Source organism: Phymastichus coffea, unplaced genomic scaffold (genome assembly GCF_024137745.1).
Source record: "Phymastichus coffea isolate CEN01 unplaced genomic scaffold, Cenicafe_Pcof_1.1 PCOF00026, whole genome shotgun sequence".
Taxonomy (NCBI): Eukaryota; Metazoa; Arthropoda; class Insecta; order Hymenoptera; family Eulophidae; genus Phymastichus; species Phymastichus coffea.
Window position 1 is genome coordinate 790,024 of NW_026706837.1, and position 20,438 is coordinate 810,461.

The 20,438-nt window shown below is 28.6% G+C and overlaps 1 protein-coding gene across 3 annotated transcripts in view; it reads left to right on the top strand.

Annotated features, from left to right (window-relative positions):
- The window catches only part of LOC131675580 (eukaryotic translation initiation factor 4 gamma 3-like), a 795,898-nt gene that overhangs the window by 395,215 nt on the left and 380,245 nt on the right, over nucleotides 1-20,438 (top strand). For all 3 annotated transcript variants that reach the window (XM_058954612.1, XM_058954614.1, XM_058954613.1), the window contains 2 exons: nucleotides 10,424-11,298; nucleotides 11,398-11,706. In XM_058954612.1, coding sequence (XP_058810595.1) covers nucleotides 10,424-11,298; nucleotides 11,398-11,706 — 1,184 coding nt within the window. The remainder of the gene's footprint in view (nucleotides 1-10,423; nucleotides 11,299-11,397; nucleotides 11,707-20,438) is intronic.

Sequence of the window (20,438 nt, forward strand, 5' to 3'; positions counted from 1 at the left end):
ATCTTTAAAGGCCGTTTGCAACATTTCAATAGTTTTCGCAAGACTTTTACCGAGATTAAAGCAAAATTTTATACAGATTCCCTCTTCGGTTCGTTCTGTCATTTTTAACAATAAAGGAATTGTGACGAACACAAAAAAGTCGTTTTTATCAAATACACGTTTCATGGGAACTAAGAAGTTTCGTCGGTATCTCGGGAAACTGACGAGAAGGTTAGGAGTTGCTGGTGACGTTCATATCCTCCAGAGGTCGCCTGAATCCCTCCACTCGAAGATATGAACGTAGGTCGGATACTTTTGGGATAGACTTCGTATATTTATTCTGAATTTAAATTTTTGCTAAATTCGACGTGTATCTAAAACTTGACTAAATAAAAATTTATCGTGAAATGCAATATTATTGTGTATAGTATCGCAAGTCATTCCTGCAATACCCTACATTATTTCAAGGTTTATGTCTGCTTATAGAAATATTTAATTTTTCTCTATATTAAAAAAAGAACTACGTAAATCTTGAATAAAAGCGTCTTTAATGAAAATTTATAAGACGTATCTAAAGATTTTTAATGCAGCATTAATAAACATTCGGAAGAAATTGTATTTTCAGAACTTTAAACTACGTTATAAAATCTTTTGCCATTAGCAAAAATATTCTCTTTATATGTTTAGTTCTTTTATCAATATGATACTTGAAGAATTCTCAAAAATTTTCTTCTTCCATTTTTTCTCCTATCTAGATTACAGATGAAAGTAAATTGTCACGGCATTTAGTATCTATTACACATTACAGGGATAATGCAACCTCGAATAGTGAAAATAAACATATTGGTACACACGTCCTTTAGATAATATGACTGAAAAATACTAGTATAAATATTGTTAGAAAAAAATTAAAAATACAGAAATTCAATATATATTCAATTTTTGTGTGAAATGTAGTCATAAAAGTGTCTACAAATTTATGCATCAGTTGAGCCCAAACTCTATCACTGACGCGCTCACTAACAGTCAATACGATCGAGCTAAGTTGCTCACATCACTTCACGTCAAATATAAATATTTCGATACAATATTAAGTCAATTACATGAAAATATTTTCTTTGTTTCACTTTAATACTTTTTTATAAATATATAGTGATCAATAGATCTATGAACTAAAAAGGAAGGTAAGGAAAGTGTGTGACTTCAACAATAATAGTACTGTTTTATTAGAAGTTACGTTGAATGCTAAAGTAGATTGGTATGTATAAGCTATCCTTAATTTTTATTGAAACGAAATGCCGCAAATATCTGATTTATGTGATATAGTAATATATTATAGAAAGTCAAAAATTACTGACGTGTTTTATATGTAATGATTAATTTTCTAGAAGAATAAAATCTACTCGTAAAGTTTATTGGTAAAACCCGTATTTTATTTTTTAGTATAATTTATTATTTTTCAATCTGATTAACTTTTTGAAGAGATTTATAAGTATGTATTGAAATGAAAAACTCTACTCACCGAGGAGCCGAACAAACACTTTTGACGATTATAACAAAAAAATTTATCGTTTAAATAAAAACGTATTCTACGTGCATTATTTTTTTGTTTAATTAAACTATGTAAAGACATGCTAAAGACCAACTTTCAATCATCCAAATGAATTTTTTCGAGATGAATACTATCGTAGTTTTAATTAGCTAAAATTATTATTCTTGAGTTTAAATCTTTTAATGTGAAATTCCTGAAAAATCACAAGTATTATTTTTAATTGTAAATACCATTTTAGAGCTATCAAGTTATACTTTTATGTTATATAAAAAATAAACATGTACACGATAAAATAGGTATATTATCATAAAATATTGTATATAAATAATTTTCTTAATAAACATTCGCTTTTTTCAATGCTCTACCATAATTAGAATCATATCTGTGGTTGCATGAAAGAATCGAATAAGTGACTTATTTGTGATTTTACGATATTTTTTTCTATCTTTAAAGTTAGAAAAATATATTAAATAGACCGACTTATTCGGTGTTTATCGCGATTTTGGCAGGTTTAGATTGGCCTCTAATTTTTTATGTAAATTATCGATCTTGATAATAGTAACACTCAAATCCGATGTTAACTTAATTTCCATACAATTGTCGCGTATCCGGTTCTGCCGAGCAGCCATATGTATATATATACACATGTATTTATAGAATATTTTTTTGCTGCGTATATTTAGATATTTACAAACAATGCCTATTTTCATTCCTCGCAGTCAGTGCCACGATTTCTCGCGGGCGAGTTACACATTTCGTTGTGAGTCACTTGCCCATTTTTTTTTCAAAACATTATTTTGACTATGATTCTGAATACTGCTTAGATAATTATTCTAGTATTCAAACAGTTTATTTCTTGTGAGGTGTTATTGAGAAGAAAGAAAGGTTGAGTAGAGAAATTGATTTTCATGAAAGTTTTGGAACAAATAAGTTAGTTTTGAGTAGTACTTTGTATCTATATTTATACAAATTACACAGGCCTGCAAGGTTTTGTTCTTTTGCAACTGAGGGTCATTTCCGAAGTAATTTTTGGCGTAGAATTAGAATCCGTCATCAGAATTGCTTCATCACGTCAGGTTTTTGAGTAATCGTCCCCTAAAGGTTGAAAAAACACGTTTTTTGGCCATATTCAAGGCTTGATTACATCGTGAGTTTATATTCTTTTCAAAAACGGTTGACGGCATCTTAAAGAAGCACTCTTACTCTTCAAAACCCATTTTTCAAATTTAAGATATGATTTTTTTTCATCAAGATATCATCAATGGAAATTTGCCATTTTTAAGGTTTCACCATGAGCTTAAAAGTTCGGCCAATTTTCCTGGAAGAATACGATATATTTCTTAGTTTTTTTTTTATAATGATTCTAGAATCATTATCCAAAAAATACTGGAAGAATACGATATATTTCTTAGTTTTTTTTTTTTTAATGATTCTAGAATCATTATCCAAAAAATACTAAGAAATATATCGTATTCTTCCAGGACAATTGGCCGAATTTTTAAGCTCATGGTGAAACCTCAAAAATGGCAAATTTCCATTGATGATATCTTGATGAAAAAAAATGATATCTTAAATTTGAAAAATGGGTTTTGAAGGGTAAGAGTTTTTCTTTAAGATGCCGTCAACCGTTTTTGAAAAGAATATAAACTCACGATGTAATCAAGCCTTGAATATGGCCAAAAAACGTGTCTTTTCGACCTTTAGGGGACGATTACTCAAAAACCTGACGTGATGGAGAAATTCTGATGACGGATTCGAATTCTACGCCAAAAATTACTTCGGAAATGACCGTAAGTTGTAAAAGAACAGTGACGACTCTCTATTTTGCAGGCCTGTGTTATATATTTCCGAGCATTATATTATGGTTCTATAGGAATACGTATAACAAGCTTATTTTTTTGTGTGCTTACAAAAAAGTTTTGCCTAAAAGTATAGAAATAGATATAACTTTTGACTATTTAAAATTCTCAACGAGCATAATATTGCATCTAAAATTCTTCACAAATAAATTATGATCATTTATTGGTTAAGTCTAAAATATTCTATCAATATGTATTCACACTTTCATGAACACCTTATGAATTTTTAGTATTGCAAATGAAAGTTAATCCGTTAAATGTGATAAATATGCTTTGGTTTACTTCCAAACTCTCTCTATACAAGAAAGTCCTTATTAAGTTGTGATTTTAAGAAAAGAGCTGTCGACTTTTGGATAAGCGGAAAAAAAAATCTTTCTCTTCAAACGGTACAAAATCATATCCGCAAGGTCACATCTGAATCACAACTACGTCGCTAGACACACCAAATTAATCAAGGTGGTACATATCGAGAGAAAATTGCAAGAATTTGCGAATATACTTTAGAAATGTTTAACGCGACTCTTGAATCTGGTTTTATAATTCATCACGATAATTTGAGAATATGGGCTTTACAAGCTTAAAAATTAATTGAAATGAAGTCATAAGATTTACAGCTTCTAAATAGTGGGTTGTAAAATTTAAGAAAGCTCACAGAATTGTGTCTAAAAAAATAAATAAATTTATAACAAAAAAAGTATAGGAAATAGAAAAGAATTGCAAACAAAAATGACAGAATTTTTATCAAATGTCAATCAATTAATTAATCAAGTAGGTATTGAGAATACCTTTAATTCAGATCAGAGCGGTTTTCAATTAGAAATGCACTCTGACCGCACCTTAGTAGTTGAAGGGGAGAAATAAGTACAATGTCTTGTACAATCTGTATCATCCACTACCCATAGCTACACTATGCAACCAATGATATCAGCAGATGGAGAACTATTATCACCTTTATTTTTGGTATTGCAAGAACGTACCGGGGATTTTGGACCAACCGTAAAAAATATTCACGTCTACAAACGTGCATGTTGCTGCTTCAAAATCTGGAAAACTGAATTCAGGTAAAATAATTTTTCATGTATTGTAAATATGAAATATTAAAAGAAAATTTATAGGTCTTTTCAAAACATGGTTGAAAGAAGTATATTTCCTAATGTGGGATCTATAACAATGCTATTAATTGATTCGTGGAGCGGTCAATGTCCAGTAGCTGTAGAGGAAGCTACGCCGCATGATAAAACGGTACATCTGAAATAAATACCCACCGGAACTACTGGAAATATTCAGCCATTAGATGTTTTTGGATTCCGCACTTGGAAAAATTTTGTTAAGCAATTTCCAGATAGTGTTAGCTATATCGACGATGAATTAGATTGCATAAGAGGAATAATATTATAAAATTACAATCATTAGTCCGTAATCAGTTTTCATTCCCACGTTATAAAAATCTATTCAGGTATGCGTGGTACAAAAGTGGATACCTTGTAAATAAACCGAAAGAATATGATAACTCCGTATGTTGTAAAAAATCTTTGTGCTTGAAGCATTTTTTTGAAGAATACCGTTACTATTTTATTTATAATCCGTAAGATTCTGACGAATTTTGCAAATTCATTATTTTCGACAAAATTATAATATGTTATGATAATAAAATAATAATATAATATCTACATATAAAACTTCTAATAAAAAGAAACACTGTAAACCAATAAATATACATCTGAATAATCAAAGAAAAAAAAAAAGATATTTTTAATTTATCAAAATAATAATAATTCTCTACAGGCATCATTTGTTACCATGGCTCGAATTCAACTGGACCGTATACCGAATTATGTTGAATTTTGAGGTCGGTAGAATACTATTTAGTTGTCATAACAAAAGGAGAGAAAAAACATTGATAAAATATCACATAAGGATATAAAAAATCAGATTTCATGAAGGTACTATAACTATGTACAAACATTAACATTAGGGTAGTTTGTAGTCCAATAAACGATTTATTCATATAAAAATAGATAAGTGTTAGTCAAAAGTTTTGACCTTCTATAATATATTACTATATCAAATAAATCAGATATCTGCGGCATTTCGTTTCAATGAAAATTAAGGGTAGTTTATGCATACCAGTTCTCCTTTAGTAGTCAACGTCATTCCAAATGAAACAGTATTGTTGAATTTCGTTTTCAGTTTTCTTAGAAAAAAAAAATTTTAATAAATATTTATACATATAATATTATACAACATAAATATTTATAGCTCAACACATGAAATCCATTTTAAAAAACTTGCCAAATTAAAAAGCTGTATGAATGTTTTTTCCTTAAAATCATTTTTTCAACGTTTATCTTCTTATCAAAGTTGTATCTATATTTTACAACTTCTTAATTATTGGTTCTCAACGTTTGAAAATAATGATCTGTATAATAATAGTACGGATGCTATAAATAGTTTGAATTATCTTTTAAAAATTAAATAAAGTAGTGGTACGTAATTTACAACAATTGCAATCTTTATAACATTTTTAAAGTAAAAACACTGTTATAATCTGAAATACTATTTAAAATTTTTATATTCAAAGTACTGTTAAATAAAGTTTTAATAATAAGATTTAAACTTACTTTATTCAACAGTACTTCAAAAATTGTATGAACTTTAAAAACTGTAATTGTCATAACTTACGTCTCATTAATTTATTTTATTTAGGGATGATATTTCAAATTATTTTATAGTACCCATGCTTTTTATATAATTCCATTATTTTCAAGGGATCATCCATACATTACTTAGAATTAACTACAGTTTGGCAAAAAATATAGTTTTGGTTGTTACATAACGCTGCCCGTTATTCCTCCTCCCTCTCACCTTGTCAAAAACATGTCACAATTTTGTTGAACCCTTCCTTCCCCATACGAGCGTCACGTAATTTATAGGTGATACCCATTAAACAATTTAGTTACGATATGTTATCTTATTAATTGTATAAAGACATATAGAAAACAATTATGTTAAAATAAATGTATTTTAACTCTTTTTATATAAAACAGATAATAGTAAGTTAATGTATAATTATGATGAAGCTATTTAACTTGATTTAATTTAATATTTAATTTGAAGTAGTTTCTGCAATTTTTAATAAGTTTTAATTGCTAAATATGTATCTCAGACATTTAAAACTAATTTGTAGCATCCATGCCATTGTTATATAAATTACTACTTTCAAAGTTTAAAAATAGCAATCAAGAGAATAATCAATTGAGATTAACGTTAATTAAGTTAATCAAGTTAAAAGAACATTAAAAGTACATTAATTAAGTTAAAAGAAGAGTGACAGTAAAATATTCGTATAAATATGTTTTATTATTAAAAAACAGATGCCTTTAATAATTGAAAACAACATTTTGAAAAAAAGATTTTTAAGAAAGAGCGTTAATGCAACTTTTTAGTTTGTTAAAAAATTGCTTTTTAGGAATAATTAAAGAACGTTATATTTTCTTATATGTATTAGTAATGTTTTTGAAACTCATTATTTCTCAAATTATTTCTGAACTTTTGAAGGTAATGAAATTTATTTTTATTTGGTATGTATGTAATTTCTCATTACCGATGCCTTACATAAACTGAGTAAAACAAAAAATTAATATAGTTTCTAATTTGATTGATAGAGCGATTTTATTATCACGTGAATCCTTTCGCAACAATAACATTAATATAGTTAAAAAAAAATTTACTCATTAATGATTATCCTGAACAATTTAGAAATACATACGTTGATGCAGGCATTCGTAAACATAAGTTTAATAAAAATACTATGAACAACAATAATCTCATTAAAAAACTGAAGTTAACATACAATGAATCATTATTACTCTGTAGCCAATACATGTAAAAAATACAATATTCGTATAGTATCACTCATGAACAAAAAGATAGATAATTTTATAAGACTTGAAAAAGATAAAACAAAAAATAGAAGAATAAATGGGCATTATATACAAGTTCAATCTCAATAATTGTAATAGTAGTTACATTTGTGAAATAAAACGATTATTACAAACTATAATTAGTAAATACAAAAGATCTATAATCGATAGAGTAAAATTAATCTATGATCAACATAGATTATTTCTAGTTCTGAAACATAATTATGATATTCTCGATATTCCTTCAATTTTAAAAATGTATGTATTTGAGGCAGTGAATACAATATACAGGAAATACATATTTTAGAGATCCTGCACATTAATGCAATTGACAATATCATAAATATAAAACAAGATACATGATTATTAAATAGTCAGTACAAAAGTTTGAATAATTTTATCAAACACTTCTATAACAACACATTCGATCCTATTAATTTAAAATACTCAGAGGAATATTTGTATTGTCAATAATTTAAATATTTAAGAGTATATTTACAAATTATTAAATAATTACTACAAGAGTTTAAATAGTTTTATCACTAAACATTTTCAACACAATTGATCTTATTACTTTAAAATACTCAGGAATATTTTTATTGTTAATAATTTTTACACACTTAGGGGTATATCGGTTAAGTATTAATTAATTACATGTATTTATTGCATTTATTGTGCATACTTTAATCATTACATAGACACGGTTCAGTTGACAGTATATAACGTTAATTTGTTTAGCATCTGTTGATCTTTTAAATGATCATGGTTGAGAAATCTAAAGACGTTTTTATTTTCTCAATCCATTTCAAATTTAAATATAATTTGTACAGTCATTTGTTGTCTTTTATTTAATTATAATTTATGTAAACGTTTGTTTTTTATTATTTTATTGAATGTTCTTGTTGACGTAAATTTAATATTTATATTATTTATTTTAATAAAGAGAGAGCCTGATAAGGCTGACAAACATATTAAGCGAAATGTCGATTTATGAAAGATTTAGTTATTTGTTTTCATAAAATAAGGGATTACTGTCCATCATTGAAATTTTCTTGTACTTATTAATATATAATGGAGATTGAAAATGAGTGTACTTAGTAAGTATGTATTAAATATTAAAAGCATGATCTTCAGAGCCAGGCATTATTTATGCGGTAAAATTTTTATTCATTTATATTAGTTTTAAATAATCTTTATTCTTGCCGCGTTTGACACCTATAGTAAAAACGAAGATTTCAAATTGAAATCTGTAATTAACTTATATTAGTTTTTAGTTGATACAGTAAATGAGATATTCGAATGATTTTTTCCAATTGACTTAAAAATATTTAAAAATATTTGAAAATGATTTTATATTAATAACAGCATGGTCAAACAATTATAAAATTCAATTTTGTATTCACTGTTAAAATTTTGTCTCAATATGCATTTGATATACCTACAGTGAAATAGAAATTGTTATATTACGTAAAAGTGTAAATCTTCCTCAACTGGAGATTCTTCAACGGTAAATAAATTTCAGTTTCTATAAGCTACTAGGTCAAATGTAATTTTTTAATTTATTTTTCTTGCTTGACTACTTTATGTTGCTGACGGAAAAGGTTATTAGAAACTGATACAATTTTTGAAAGTTCTAACTTGGACATTATGCCTCGCTATTTAATTTGCTAAAGATTATGTTGTCGATATTTAATATGTATTTATTTTATTTATATAATATACATATGAAACGAAACTGCATTTACTGTACTATATGCACCGTACTGAATTAAGATAGATTTCAATATTTGTAAATGTTTAAAAGCAGTTTAAAAAAATTGAGACGTATAGTAAGATCAGTAAATAATTCATAGAAGTTGTTTCCAATATTAGAGCTTTAGTATTATAACAATTGAGAGAGCTTCAGAATTAAACTTCCTAGAAATGATTTAGCTAGTATTTCTTCAACTTAATTGTTATTTCTGCAATATTTTAATTGCACTTTAAAATATTTTCCAAAAAATTGATAACTAAATAATTAATTTCAAATCCTATCGGTAAGTTAATTTTTTGTAATAAGCTGTCTGAATAAAACAGTGACAAAAAAAATATTTTACTTTTGAAAGAAAGAAATAAAAATATAAACAAACAAAAAACTATCGAATATGATATAGTATATAAAAGGAAATTGAAGCAGTTCCGTAAAAAGATGGAAATATCATTAGTATCTTGTTAATCGTGTGTACTACGAGAAGCACTGTTTATGAGTATAGCAAGTGAGAGAGAGAGAGAGAGAGTGAAAGAGAGAGAGTGAGAAGGAGAGACTGAAACGGAAAGAGAAAGAGTGTGTTGTACTTGCAAGTAATAAGGGGGAAACTGAAAGCCGATTGGTTGAACTCTTGCTGCTTTGGGCGCTTACTCTGATGGAATGCTCGTATTCGGAATTTCGAATGTAGGCTGTAGAATGCAAGCATGTCGCGAGCAATAACAGTAGCACGGCCGTGTGGCCGTTCGCCGATTCGGTCGGACCTAGTATTTGATTATAGAAAGTGTTTAGGTTGAAATCATTATGTTTTGATAACAAATGTTCTAATTGTTATATATTTAATGACAAATACATTATTCTTCATTTTGCGTCGAGTACATTCATCGATTCCCGCAGAGAAAACGACTTCTTTTTGGGTCATAATCATCGATTATATAAGAGATCGCACGACTCTAATTGTACTCGGACACACACATCAAGCAGCTGTTGGTAAGCTGTGGCTTCGTGTCTCGTCTTCACCAACATGCATGTATAAGTAAGCAAATAACGTCCCTTTTTCTTTAATTATTCCATGTAATCTTCATCTACCGATATAGATATAAAAAGAATTAAAAATTTATTTATAAAAATTAGCTGTATAAATGTATTCTAGAAATTACCCATACAAATACATAAAGACACATGTGTCAAATTTCCTTTGTGTGGATGATTGGTTTTTTTGATTAATACATTTTTTCGTTATTATTATGTCAATTATATTAATATTTTTTTATTATTAATATTGTTATTTCAATTGATTTTATTACAATTTTTGTATTATTCCACTTAATTTAACCTTTATTGTACATTATAATTTTTGTTGTAGGTAAAAATGTGCAGAAACAAAAAAATAAAAGTAAAGTTAAAATAAGAGAATTGAATAAGACCAGTGTCGAAAAAGGAGATAACGAAATGGAATCCGTTTTTGATGTTTCTTTGAAAATTGAAGCCTCCAACGACCAGTCTCATTCAAAACAGGAGTCTAGCATTGGATATATTGAAAATATTAAAGGCAAAGATAGTGAATTTAAAAGAGACGTAGAGATAGTAAAAGAATTAACTCCACAACTACTGGAAAAGAATGTTAGTGATAAAGTCATACATGATATTGATTATGTTGTGCAGAATGAATGTGCCGAAACGACACTCGAAATGCCGGAGCACGATTCTACCGAAACCATTGTAACTCAAAAGAATGAAGAAAATGCAATAGGGTTAGACTCTGTGGAAGTAGTTAAGCAATTAACTGAAAAATCTGTAGATCAACCTGAGCTCGTTAAAGTAACTCAGACCGTCAAAAATATCAATACCAGCAACAATATTACAGCTACATCAGCTAGTATGATTGTGAATACGATTACAAATACTTCAACGATCGCTACGACAGCCACATCAACTATGTCTGTATCAAACACATTATTAATATCATCGAAACTTAAGTATGTGTACTCTGCCGACCAATGGAGTCCTATTAATACTGCTGGAAAAAAAGTGTATGGTCGTGAATTTCTTATGAAATTACAAAATGATCCTAATAGCAAAATTAAACCATCAAATCTACCCGATCTTGATGTTGTGCTCAAAGACAACAGCAAAACTCGCAGTCCCGTTGATTTCAAACTGCGAGATACAAATATTGCTAGACATGATTCTCTTTTACCTGGCTTTGCTGTAAGACCTTCTTCTATGAGTACTAAACCGGTAAATAATATTTAATTAGTAGTAGATTAATTGATAAAATATTTAGATGATTCATTTGCTTTTATCGTATCAAATAAAAATAATAAATTAAATTTACAGCTTCCTGCTAATAAAAAGAGCCATTCGGGAAAACCAAAATCAAATAAACCAAATGTCATCCATGTATCGCTTTCTCTTCGTGATGATGTCAAATTACGGGAGACTGAAAACGCGTGGAAACCAACCAGATTGTTACATGGTAATATGTCAGAAGAACAAGCCAAAACTGATGCTCTTTATAAACGAGTGCGCAGCGTTCTTAATAAACTTACGCCCCAAAAATTTGAAACTCTTGTTAACCAAGTACGAGAACTGCAAATCGATACCCAAGAGAGACTGCAAGGAGTCATAGACTTAGTCTTTGAAAAAGTACGTTACATAATAGTAGAACTATTTAATAATTCAATAATCTATCTTCTATGCAAATTCAAAACACCTAAATCTGATTTTTCATGAAGTACATAAATGTGGTAATACAAATAAATTATTAAATCTATTGACTTGAACAAAATTGCCTATTGTTACAGATAAAACTTATCATTTACAATGATCTTACCAGTACAGATGTATGTGTTTTGAATTAAAATGATATTGATTGCGTATAATTGATGCAAAAAAAATTATTTCATCCACTGATATTTACTATGATACATTTTTTCGATTCTGATTCTTTAAATCTTATTTTATTGATTTAGCATTAATTCTTTCCAAGTGATAAATTGGATTATAGTTCTAAATATATATCATCACAAATTTTATTTTATTACAATTCCAAAATATTGTACTTTAATATTATTTCACTTTAATATTATTTTTTTCTGAAAAGGGCTGTTTTCAAAAATTATGTTCAAAGAATCATTTCGTCAAATTATTTAAGTGTTCTTTTATATTAAATAATTGTCTAATAAATATAGTTTTCAAGTTATCAATGTGATGATTGATCTCTTCATATTGATGACGACACTTAAAAATAATTTTTAATAATACATTGAATTTCTGAAAATTATTATTCAAAAACTATAATATTTGTTTATTTGTAATTTTAATAATAGTTTTTTTAACATATACACGAAACTTATAACATTGCATTTTTGATATTTAAACCCTTTTCACAACAGCCTTCAACTAAATTACCTTGAAATAAATTTTTTTAACGTGATTGTAATCTATTCTTCATAGTTTTATGATGAAAGCAAATCATATTATTTTTAAAAAATACGTAATTATGATAATATTGATGATTAGTTTATTGTTATTACATAACTAAGGTTTTCTTTAATGTGATTTGATAATAGATTTCTACATATTTCTTTCCGATATTTGCATTGTTCAATAGAGCAATAATAGGTATATTCTTTATACATCAGTTTCATAAATGATTGAAACTCATAACAGAAACTTGTGATATAAGTACTAAAAGTTATGAATCAGTTCGCGAAGTTTTCACGTCAGGTTAATTTGTTATCGATATTATATACAGTACTGGTCATAAATTTCCGAAAATTTTGTGGAAGAGAAGACGTTCTTTAAACAGGAATATCTCCAATTCTATTGATCGAATAAAAAGGAAAATTTCAGTAGAGTCAAAAAACTAATTTTCCACGAGGCGCGAACATTTTTGAAGTCATTTTTACTTTTTTTATGTCACTTTAACAAGTGTCAATTATCTAAAATATGTTATTTTGGATCTTTCTTCAATCACTTGTATTTTTGAAAATAGCGGAGATAGGTAAAAATTATAGTAAAGATCGAAAGATCTTAAAAAAATTCTAAAATTTATTACCTACAACCTTTTTCGTACGATGCTTTTTTTTTAAAAATTACAAGCGATTGAATATCACCACTGTCGCAAACTGATATATAGACTTACCCATTTTAAATATACACACTTTCACCTGAATAACTCCTCTGTAACGGCAGAAATTGAAAATATAGTCATTACAAAAGTAGTAGGGTGTAGAGGGAAATGTCACATGGTGATCTTAGATTTGTCCTTGAACTCTAATCTTCAAGGTCATAGGATAGTCTGACAATATAATACAAATTAAATAATTAATTAAATTATAATCAAATTAGGGGTTTCTATTAAAAAAAAAGTTAACCTTCATATGACTTTGAAGATTGAGTTCAAGGACAAATTCAAGGTGACCATACGACATTTCCCTCTAAACCCTACAACTTTTATTTCTGCCGTTCCAGAAGAGTTATTTAAGTGAGAGTGTGTGCATTTAAAATGGGTAAGTACATATTACTTTGCGTCAGCTGTGATATTCAATCGCTTGTAATTTTTTAAAAAAGCACCATAACGAAAAAGGTTGTAATTAATAAATATTAGGTTTTTTCAAGATCTTCGTATCTCTATAAGAATTTTTTACTCATCTCCGACATTTTCAAAAATACAAACGATTTTAGAAATTAAAAAAAAATGTTAGAATACTGACACTTTTTAACGTGAAATAAAAAATAGAAAAACTGACTAAAAATTTTTGCACTCCATAGAAAGTTATTTTGCCTCTAATAAAATTGGCCTTTTATTATTTTTATCCTATGATTAATAGAATCGGAGATATTCATGTTTAAAGAATGGCTTTTCTTCCACAAAATTTTCGAAAATATATGTCCTGCACTGTACCTTAATTGAATTTAAAATTCAGAATGAAATCACAAACAATATACTATATTATTATTTTGTAAATTGATTCACTTAACAAATATCTTTTTCGAAAGCTAATTGTTTTTAGTTAAGTATGCATTATTAATCATCAGGATAAAGACTGAGATATATCATTACTTAAATTAAAATTTTTATATTGATATAATATATGATTTATGAAATATACTTTATAACATTGTTGTTTTCAAAAGTTTTTAGTGATCATTTTTTGGTTACTGTTAAAGCTAGTTAATAATTGTTTAAATTGTAACACACAATGACAAGTTTTTAAGACATTCTATTACTGGAAACTAATCTCAATTAAATTTTGAAAATTAATTGAGATTAAAATTGAATTTTGTTCAATCTCAATTAAAATTGAAAAATTTAATATAGTTTTTCAATTTTACATTATATATTGATAAAAATTATATCAACTTTAAATTAAGAATATAAAGCCATAAAAATATTAAACAAAATCATTAAATAATTTTATCCGAATACAAATTACGGAATTATTTTTCAATATACAAATATATTTCTTCCTATATAATTTACCTTAGAGTTATAAAAGAAAAAATTAGTTTTTAACGTAAATATAAAATAGATAGTTAAGGAATTGAACAAATATATATTTTTATTAATAACCAATTACTAGTTCGATAATTTGTTAGTTAAAGTCCAAAAGTAATCTTTTTACTGAATACAGTTGGCTTGTAATATTTAGATACAAATTACAAATCCTGGCGATTCAGTAAAATAATTCCTCAATAATTTTTAAGCGAAATCTTGTTAACGCGGTTGTTTTATTGGTGAACTTTATACAGACAAGTTCAATGCCAGTATATGCATAGTTAAAAATATTTATTTAAAATATTAAGGCCATTTATTTATTATAATTGAATATGATTTAGCTAAATAGCGTTGCTTTATGAATTTGAGTTCTTTCTCATTGTGACTTTTATTAAATATTAAAATTTAATGAAATTTATAAAGTCATTTTTAAATAAAAGAGCGTGTTAGAGACGGTATAGAAGATATTACTAGCTTTCGAATAGTACAAGATTTTTAAACGTTGACGTAAGTATTAAATTATTAATATTAGAAATGTTTTAATCTATAATTTAATAATTTAATAAATTTAATAATAATTTAATATATAACTTTTAATAAGATTGTTTCGTCCTAGTTTTTTACGTGACGATCTTATACTCTACTAGGGTTTAAAGATACCTTACTTATCATTGTAATGTGAGGACCTTACCACGTTTTTTAATATAGCTTTTTCTCTTTGTACTTCTTTCTAAAATCTTGAGAAGCTCCGGACATTCCAAAGCCGTAATTTTTTGCTTCCATAATATGTTTGTGACGTAAATCCATTCACAGTCAACAGGAGCATTTTGAATCCCAGCCTGGTTAATTGATTTAGAGTTTAGAATTAGAGTTGGTATTAAACAAGAATTCAATTCAGGTCATGCGCATTTAGGAGTCTTGCACTCAGTTACCGTATAAAATAAGTAAAAATATGAAGTATTCAATTCAGACATTAGCTCTGGAAGAAAATTTAATGTTTTCACCACAGAAATTAATTTTACTCTACCTAAAGGAGTTCAAAATATTAATAATAAGATTCTAATTATAAATAAAAAATGTGAACACATACGCTTACATAAAAGTTATAAGTCAAATAACTATGCATATTATATTGATCTCACGATGATGTTTAAGATAATGCTCAAAAGAACGTTTTTTATAAAAAAAGAAGACTGACTAAAAGTATAGCATGTAGCTTCAGCAATACGTAAATAAATGTTTTGTGATTTTTAACTTGAAAAGGATTACTTTTGTAAAAAATATGATGAAATAAAAAGCACTGAGGAATTTCCAAATAATGTGTGAATTTTTTTAGAATTTATTGTCTAATTTAGGATTTTTTTAAAAAATGACCAAAACCAAAAAAAAAAAAAATTGTTCAAAAAATTCTGAATAAATTTATATATATTCTTTGGCTCATTTTAATCACTTTTTTTCTATAATATTTATTTGTAAAGCTTATACTTTTCGAGTAAAAACTTAATAAATGGTTTCTTACTTTTTTCGACTTTCGGTCACCATACTGAATCCGCTATGTTAATTTTTGATTCTCAATTAGGTATGGTTTTCAAGGAAAAATAGTTTGTGCATGATGTGAGTAGGATTTAGACCTATTGCGTTAAGGATTCCTGGTCAAAATTTTTGTTTTTAAAGTAAAAGTCGAAAAAATTCCATGTCTTTTTATCTAAAATCGAAAAAGTAATAATGAAAGAATTTTTGTTTTTAATTTTGCACCTCGGATTTCGAAAGTGCTCGTCAAAATCTATTAGAAAACGAAGTTTGCATTTTTTTTTACAAACGATTTGATTTTTTTTAACAGCATTGAATGTATGCAAACGTGTACATTTGACGTTAATGGGTTCAATTGAAGGAAAAATGCTATTATCTGTATTTATGTCCAAAGTCAGTTGTTTTAACCAATTTTTTTCTATGTATGTGTCCTAGCTAAAATTTTATGAAAGAATCGTATCGATTTAATTAAAAAATAACAAATTATAACAAATTTTTTGTTTTCGCTATCTAGATATTTCGTTATAAATTTAAAAGTAATTATTGATCTGATTTAAAATTTATTTTCTGATTGTTTATGTAAATTACTTATCCATGTCGACACATATTTGCTATTTAAATAATTATTACACTTTGCAATAACTATTTAGGAGGTCAACTGTCATTAAGCAATGAAAATTGTCTTTATTGTGATGTAAAAAATATTCTATTAAAGGTATCGTAATGCATTTTTTTATCGTAAGCATTTTTTTATCGTAAATACTTAATAAATGCTTTCATTTTCTTCTTTTTAAATCCTAAAATTTCACGTATGGATTCTAAAATATTCTTTTAATCGTATCACCTTATTTTTTTTTAAATTGGCTTAACTCGATTTTCTGAAAGTGGACATGAATGAAAATTATTTTTGAAGTGTTCATTTTCATCCTTTAGATCGATACTTCAATTCAAGTGGAGTATTTTCAAAATAGTTAATTTTACTATTTTTATGAGAATTTGTTCAAATTATTCAAAAATAATTTTGAAAAATTTTTATAAAAATTATCATAAAAATAGTACCATTGACTATTTCTGAAAATCCATTACTTAACCCAACCCATTTCGACCAAAATGCCATTCTCGGTACACCGGTCTTTTGAGCGTTTATAACTAATATTACAGGCCTGAAAAAAAATTGTGAAGACCATACTATACCGGTTTAAAAACTACTCTTTCCGGTTGTTTTTTCCATAAAACTTTTGAATAAAATTGTTTATCCAAGTAAAATGCAGTTTAAAAAAAACACGCATTTTTTACATCTTTCTTTTAAATTAAGTTTTCATAAGGGTTTCGTTGTGAATGATGTTGAAATTTCACTAACCGATTCAATAAATGTTTAAATGTGACGAATACGTGATTTCCAGATCAATTTTTCACCTATGGGTATCCAAAATGGCGCCTCGAATGTCTAATTTTTTCCGTTATATTCATGAATTTTTTACTAAAACACTGTGAGCTTATGAAAAAAGTACCACGAGAAAAACAATTTTTAGAATCATACATAGAAATGGTTAACAATTTTTTGAAAGGGTTTCAAGAAAATCTTTTGTTTTTGCAATTTTTCCTCTTCGTAAATCAAAAAATTGCTCATAAAATTCTCATATATTCTTTAGATAACTAGAGACATCAAACTCGCTCGCTTTCATCTTCTTTTTTATTTCTTGCATATTGATTTACATATTTAACGAAATAAATACTTTCTTTCAAAAGTGGATTTTTCAATTATTGTTGCAAAACATATATCATAGTGGAAAACTTGTATGAATAAAACAGTTCCAAGTAGTCTAAATCCATGAATTATCACATCGAAAACTGATATAAACAATCTCTATAGTTATTTTTAACTATACGGATCAAATTACTATTAAACGTTTATCCTACTCTTTTAATAAAGATTACGATATTGCAACATTTTTTTCAATCTTATATGTTTAAATATCAGATTATCAGAATAATTCTAAACAGAATAACGATAAATGACACCGGCCGAGAAATTTCTTACCCAGAAACGGGACCTTTTGTGCCTGAAAGATTTTGGTGCGCTAAATCCGAATCTGACCTCAGAATTAACCCTACTTATCAGGTTTTCAACATATTCTAACCTAATAAAAGTACGAAAAACACGGCTTATTGCTATATTCTAGGTTATGTGACACCATGAATAATTTTTCCACAAAGGAGCACGCTTGCTCTTTCAAATTCATTTTTCAGATTAAAGATAACTTTTTTCTTATCGAGATATCACGGATTAAGGTTGAGTACTTTCGCAGTTTTGTAACAACATTAAAACAGCCTACATAGAATATGTGAGGCTATAACCCCAAGTTATAAGTGATTGGATTCGATAGAAAAAATATATATATGGGTTTTCGAGAATGCTGATCACGAATACGAAGTCAGATGTTCAAAATTAAAAATTGCGAATCCAATATGGCTGACAAAAAATTTCTGAGATCGAATTCAATTGAAAAAATGTACATTTGGATTTTTTGGGGGGTTTTTGGGATTGCTGATTACAAATATGAAGTTATATTTTGCAAATTTAACATGGCGGATCCAATATGGCGGACCAAATACTTTATATTTGATTAGATTTGAACGAAAAATATATACATGGGTTTTTGGGGTTACGGAGGATAATTCGTGTCCTAAAAACCTATATATATAGACTATGAAGTCATATTTTGCAAATTAAAAATGGCGGGTTTAATGAACCAGGCCAAAAATATTTGATTTGATTGAATTGGAACTAAAAAAGAAAAGCTTGTTTCACAATGAGTTTCTATTTCATAAAATCTGACTTCAACGATTCCTCAAATATATAAATAAGTAAAAATATAAAGAATATTTCCTGTAAATCAGATCAAATATCAAATATTTGGTCTGCTATATTAGAATAGCGACTCGAAAAATTTCCGAGTGGCATATTAAAGTTACGATCGATTTCACGTACTCATTGAGTGACTGAAAAGGTTAATGGATTTGTAATTCAGGGGTCTGGGAATATACGAGGGTGGTCCGATAAGTACTTAGTCTCACCGCCCAATGGCGCCACTCTCGCAAAAGAAATATTCTATTACGTAGTACAACCTTCTCGATGGTTACTGTCAAGATTTTAGCCGGATCGGAGTTGTAGTTTATTTTTGAGAGCATGTGAAAGCAAGTGTGTCCGTTGATTTTTGAAAAATGGAAAAAGAGCAGTATGGGTCGGTGATTCGATTCTTGTTTTTGGAAGGGAAATCGCGCAGCGAAATCAAAAAGCGTTTGGATGCTGTGTACGGTGACTTTTCTCCTTCGATGGCGACCGTCAACAATTGGTTTAATGAGCTTCAACGTGGTCGCACGTCGATTTTTGAAGAGCCACGTCCAGGTGCTCCGAAAACGGCTACCACGGAGGATAACGTGACAAAAATTCACGATCTCGTATTGGCAGATCGACGATTGAAGGTGCGCGAGATAGCTAAGATCGTAGGCATCTCAAAAGACCGCGTGGGTCATGTCCTGCATGAAATTTTGGGCATGAGAAAGCTGTCGGCGCGATGGGTGCCGCGTTTGCTCACTCCGGACAACAAGCGCAACCGTGAGATAACTTCAGAGCAATGTCTGACGCTGTTTAAGCGCAATCCGAAAGAGTTTCTGCGTCATTTCGTGACAGTCGACGAAACATGGATCCACTGGTATGCACCAGAGACCAAGGAACAGTCGAAACAGTGGACTTTACCCGGCGAAAGTGCTCCAAAGAAGGCGAAGACTGCCCCATCGGCCGGAAAGGTAATGGCAACCGTTTTCTGGGATTCACAAGGCGTGATCTACATCGACTACCTCGAGAGAGGCAAAACGGTCACAGGGCTGTACTATGCCGAAATATTGGGCCGATTCGACGTCGAATTGCAGAAAACATGGCCCCATTCGGCGAAGAAAAAAGTGCTCTTCCACCATGACAACGCACCGGCTCACACCTCCGCCGTCGCCATGACCAAATTGGTCGATTAGGCTACGAACTGCTGCCCCATCCACCGCATTTTCCAGATTTAGCGCCGTGCGACTTCTTTTTGTTTCCAAACTTGAAAAAGTCATTCGCCGGGCAGAAATTTGAGTCGAATGAGGAGGTAATCGCTGCCACGAAAGCCTACTTTTCAGACCTTGAGGAAACGTATTTTTTAGACGGGTTAAAGAAGTTGGAGCATCGCTGGGCCAAGTATATCGAACTAAAAGGAGACTATGTTGAAAAATAAAACGCCAGTTTTCCAAAATTTTCGTTTTTTTTTGTAGGCTAAGTATTTATCGGACCACCCTCGTACACTTG